Source organism: Pyxicephalus adspersus, chromosome 4, assembly GCF_032062135.1.
Source record: "Pyxicephalus adspersus chromosome 4, UCB_Pads_2.0, whole genome shotgun sequence".
NCBI lineage: Eukaryota > Metazoa > Chordata > Amphibia > Anura > Pyxicephalidae > Pyxicephalus > Pyxicephalus adspersus.
This window is the reverse complement of record NC_092861.1, coordinates 122,143,693-122,149,403: the sequence shown is the minus strand read 5'-3', so window position 1 is coordinate 122,149,403 and position 5,711 is coordinate 122,143,693. Positions and strand designations below refer to the sequence as shown.

The following is a 5,711-nucleotide window of genomic DNA, read 5'->3' as shown; positions in this document are numbered from 1 at the left end:
GTGTACGCACCTTTAGATGGACATGGATTGCCCTGTGTCTGCATTGCTACAGTTGTTTATCAGATGGGTTTCATTGTAAGACAGTGGGATGGCCAAAGGTTCATCTCTTTAAAACATTTTAAGTGTTTTTGTACAAAATGTTTTAGGCTAGCACTGCCTAATATAAATAGTACTCAAAATCCAAAGTATCCGGTCTCTAAACTAATTCTATGAATAGACTACTACTACATTATCTTCTGAAGCATTCTCTTTATGTATGAATCCCTCTGTTGGGAATACAATAAACCTAAAATCATGAATGATTAACATGAACATAAATTAGTAGATTTGCATAGCTATTTTTTATGTGATCAGTCCTTACATCTATTGTCCATAAGTTTCATTTGATTAATATAGAATATAGCAAACATCTAAATCCATGCTTCCTACCACATGGCACAAATGCAGCTGTACGGTCACAGCACCTTCGGAAAGTGCAAACTGTGCTACGTTTTCCCTCCTTTAGTGTATTGCAATAGATTTGTGCATTTCTTGTATACTGTATAAAGCAGAAACCAATATAAGATTTGCATGTGGATGGCTTGGTTGGGAAACCATCCCAGGCTGTGACTGGGGAAAAAAACCTATTGACCAGTTGTTATTATTATTATTATACAGGATTTATATAGCGCCAACATATTACGCAGCGCTATACATTAAATAGGGGTTGCAAATGACAGACTAATACAGAGAGTGATATAGGAGGAGAGGACCCTGCCCTGGAGAGCTTACAATCTAGTAGAAATCTGGTAAGCAACTATGGAAGATGTACAGAAGCATGTAATTGGTAAAAAAAGCTTGTCCTGCCTGTATGCACAGTGACCGTTGTTCTGGACCCAATCTAGCCCTGGGTGGGGAACACGTGACTTTTATGCTCTGTAGACACAGAAATCTGGTTTCATAATTGACAAATGACTAGATTAGGGGATGATCACACTTTGAAATTTGTCAATCAGATTTCATAAAAGCAGTTTCCTACCAGCACAGGGAGATCTTGTTGCAGTTTCATAGCTTTTGTGTAGTAGGCATTCATTCAGTGTGTCACTTGTGTAGTTGCTGCTGCACTTTCTGTTGACTTTAAGATGTTGCAAAATGTGCTGTATTAAGGGGTACTTGTGAATGGATTTGTACTAATACCATTTTAAAAGTTGTACAAAGAAAATGTTTAAGTTCACCATTACTACTGAAAATGCTACTTCTGTGTCCTCAGTATGCCAGTCACTACTCTAAAAAGCTAAATCAGTAACGGATGTTGGTGTGGGCATTCCTATTTGGTTTGCAGAAAGTACATGTAGGTTTAGTTTACATGAAAGTACAGTATCTGCATTAAAGTTTTAATAAAAAAGTAGAGATTTTTGTGTACAGTTAATCAGTAATTTCATTGCCATACCACACGCTAAACTATTTCAGCATAATAAACTGATTTTACAACTTGTACACTAAAATTTCAGAACTTACAGTCCAATTATATTGTGTTATAACATTTGGTAAATGGCACCTGAACTGCTACCTATGGTAAGTGTCACCTTAAGAATTACGGCAATGAGTGGACTTTTCATAATCAAAATGTCACCTCATAGACCCATAGTTGTTTCTCACCAATGTTTGTAGCAAAGTTAATGTCCCATAAAGCCATTGCAGTCTTTTATAAACATTGTTGGCTGTTACTGTTTAGTTTAGTCTATAATGTATACTGAAATGGCTGACCTTGTTCTTTTGTGTTTTTTAGATGGTGTACACAACTTAGTTACCTTCAATGAAAGGTCTTGCAAATACAATTTTGCAGGCTCAGTTGTTTTACCGTATCATCATTTTACACTGACCTCTTTTTACAACCCACTGCCTTCATCCAGTACTGGCTGCTTCTTGCAGGAAGCATTAGCAGAACAGCTTGGAAGCTGTGTGTGGGTGTATATGCTGTGCCATCTTGTTCAGATGTAAAAAAACAAAAAAAAAACAAAAGCTTCCCAGACTTAATCTGTATAAAGTTGGGTGATATAGGTTCTTATATCTGGTCAGCTAATCGGTATAGCCTGCATATGGGGGGGAAGCACCTCTGTGGACTAGACTGTTTTTGAATACATTTTGTATATATAACATGTGAATTGTAGCAGAGAAAGAAACCCTTTGCAATAATAAACTACTTCTGTAGACTTGGATCTTGTTATACAGCAGGCAGTTATAGAAGGTGATGCAAATGCTCTGGCTGCCAATCTACTACTGCCCTATTTAACTCCTCAAATAGGAGATCTTAGGCACTACAAGGGAAGGGGTTGTTAAACAACATTTTTTTTTTTATTCACTCTAGTTCTGTCTCTATATATCCCCATTCTGCTATTGGAATACGGACCAACGTTTCTGTTCTAGACTATGCCCTTCATTTTCCCGCACTTTTCTCTATATCCATGTTCTTTTTTTTTTTTTTTTTTTCTCTTTCCATAAGAATTCAGTAACCTGATGTTAGTAGATCATTGTTAATCATTAACACCCACTCAGTTATTGAAAACACTTCATAAAATGGGTGAGTCATTTGCATATATCTTTAGGGGTGTAAGCACCCTGGGAAAGTGGTAGACTGCAATTATTCCCCCTGCATCCATACCCTGCACATGCCGGAAGGAAGCAGATGAAGCATGTACTCTAATTCTAGAAGGCAGAACCTTGACAAGCTCTGTTAAAATAGGATTACTTTGAGTTATAATCTAGTTCTGGAAGATATTCCAGTCCAAGTATGGAAACTGTGTGCAGGTTGTATGTTATAGTAATCATTCCGATTTTGTAACGTGATTTAAAAAATGTTTTAGCAAGTGAACCTATGTATCCTTTTTTATATTTAACAAATGCAGTTTTCTCCCTAGCCCCTTTTAGCTGGGCGCACCACCTGGCACTTTTCAGTAACCACCTGGCTTTTTTTGGGTGGTTACTAAAGAGTTGGGTCACAACACAGGGGCTGCCATAATTTCTGGGTTTAACACTGAAATGTTTATCTAATATGTATATATATATATTTTTTTTTTTTTTTAACAGGAAGATGAAAAGTTTCTGTCGGAAGTCTTTGCACAGTTGACTGATGAAGCCACGGACGATGACAAGCGGCGTGAGTTGGTAAGCAGCCCCGGACTTAAACACCTTTCTTTGTGGTACAGGGAAGGGCAGAGTGTTGTGTAGTTTCTTGCTGCTTTAGCTGTTAATTTTTTTGATATTTACACCCAGTATTTTTCTTTTCAAGGTCAACTTCTTCAAAGAATTCTGTGCATTTTCACAGACATTGCAGCCTCAAAATAGAGATGCTTTTTTCAAAACGTTGGCAAACCTAGGAATACTTCCTGCTTTGGAAATTGTCATGGTAAGTGAAACCAAGTTTTTATTTGTTGTGCTATAAGGTCAAAAAGTGTTATGGTTACAGCAGCCGTTTTTAACGTGGGGGAACCTAAAAATATCATTCAGGTCTTCAGTGAACACCTTCTATTATTACTATATCCACGGTACAATAGTGTGATGGTCGATTAGAAGAATGGCACTTAAATTTGAGGAACCCTGGTTAAGAAGGGTGGGCTACAGACTTGGCAAAAACTTTTTAACTTGTGACATTCGAACTAAACCTACAATGCAAAAAATGTATAACAATCTTTACTGGTTGTCCTTTTATTATAAATTAACACCATTCCCACTTCCTTGGTTTCCTATTGGTCTTTTAAATGGACCTTGGGAGGCATTTTTTGCCTGGAACTTCAAAAACGTACATTAGCGGTGGCCTGAAAAAATGTATTGGCTTTGAGGGAAGCCAAAACAGGAAAGATGCTTTGAATTTTTTTTCATGTAATGAATCTGATTGTTAAAGCATTACCTTGTTACCATTATTTATTTCCTAGGGAATGGACGATTTACAGGTTAGAGCGGCTGCTACAGATATATTTTCTTATCTGGTAGAGTTTAGTCCTTCCATGGTTCGAGAGTTTGTAATGCAAGAAGCCCAGCAGAGTGATGATGTAAGTACAGAAATTTGAGTAAAACTAAATTCATTTTACTTTGTCTAAAGCTAAGGTTGTGGTAACTACTGATTTTATGTTGTATTGTAAAGAGATATTTGCAAACAGATTGCAGAAAGAAACTTATGAAGGAAAGACATATCAGATTTAGCAGATTAGTTTGTTTGCTAAAATTTAGATGTGCCCATTACACACAATGAAATTTCTGTTTAGATAAACCACAGAAACTGTAACATGTATTGTGGTTATTCATTAATCTGTACTCTTACCTGCTTTAAATGCACAGTGGAATGTTTTCACTATATAAATAGCAGTTTAGGAAGTAGTCTGTGAGCAGAAGAGCCAGGCCTGATAATGTGGCACACTATGTAAAAGTTAGATTTTTATATTTCACTATCCTTTCCAATGACAAAAGACTGCATGAACAAGCGCTGTATAGTGCAGTTCTGCTCTATGGAAGGGGGAGAAAAAGCGAGCTGCGCTCTCCTCCCTTCACTTGCATTCGGGCTATTTGTGGATCTGCCAGGACAGATCCATGAATGACGTTGGACAGCCGCTGTACACGCATCAGATTCTCGTCCGATAGTAGCCCTAAAGGGAGAAATGGACGAGAATCATTTGACATGTGTATGTAGCCTAACACCCTGACCCCCAGATTTGTCTGTTTAGACAAATCAGAAGCTGTCTGTTTAGGGTTAAAAAAGCCAAGGGCAAAGTTAGTCTATTATATGTAAAAAACAATGAGAAAGAATAAAGTTGTTCCATAGTTTTGGACACGTTTCCCATGGCTTTTGTTTGTATAAAATTTGTTCCTAATTGGGCATTGCAGTACAATTTTTGTTGGTTTGCAGAAAATCAAGGTGACCTAAACAAAATGCTTGGGCCAAATTGGGTATAACCCTTATATAACAGTCTTTAGATTTAGATTTACATATATGGCCCAGTCTAGGATTATTTCAATTTTCTGTGGTATGGTAATAATTTTAAATCAAAAGGTACTGTGCATCTGATAAAGTATTGAATGTCATGTGTATTCAATTTTTCCTTTTTTTTTTTTTTTTTTTTTTTTTTTTTTTTTTTTTTTTTTTTTTTTTTAACCTCTATTTGGAATATGTAGGATATGTGGGGTAGGATATCAGGACTATGTTAGTGTAGTGCACATGTATGCTGACCCACAATGGTGCCTTTACTCCTTGACTTTTACTTTAAAAGGAATTCCAATAGGGGACTTCTGAGTAAATGACAACAGTTCCTGATTTTCATACTTGTTGAGCAAAATTGAAGTAGAAAGAGTAGAAGTACACTTGGCAGCATGATAGTCAGGCAGCTAGCATTTTCAGAAAGGACTCTGCAGTGGCAGCTTCTGTTTGTAGGACTATGACATTTCTTTAAGGACCTTTTTTATGTATGAGTTTTTCTGATCATCCAACAGAAAACTGAGAAGAGCGAGTTCTTAAATTTCTTCTACAATCATTGTATGCAAGTCCTCACTGCACCCCTCCTGGCTAATACATCTGAGGATAAGCCAGACAAAGGTAAGCTTTTAGCAGCCGTGCTGCATTTGGCAGGGTGGACAACATTTTAAATTTGAAGCTATGGACTTTTTGCTTTCAATTGCTTAAAGTAAACACTTCACAAATTCCACCTGAACAGATGATGAAAAAAATGCATTGAGAGATATTA

The 5,711-nt window shown here is 36.8% G+C and overlaps 1 protein-coding gene across 1 annotated transcript in view; it reads left to right on the top strand.

The window, feature by feature from the left end:
• Positions 1 to 5,711, top strand: part of PPP4R3B (protein phosphatase 4 regulatory subunit 3B) — a 29,430-nt gene that overhangs the window by 13,092 nt on the left and 10,627 nt on the right. The window contains 4 exon segments of the mRNA XM_072409505.1: positions 3,067 to 3,144; positions 3,269 to 3,385; positions 3,912 to 4,028; positions 5,320 to 5,563. Coding sequence (XP_072265606.1) covers positions 3,067 to 3,144; positions 3,269 to 3,385; positions 3,912 to 4,028; positions 5,320 to 5,563 — 556 coding nt within the window.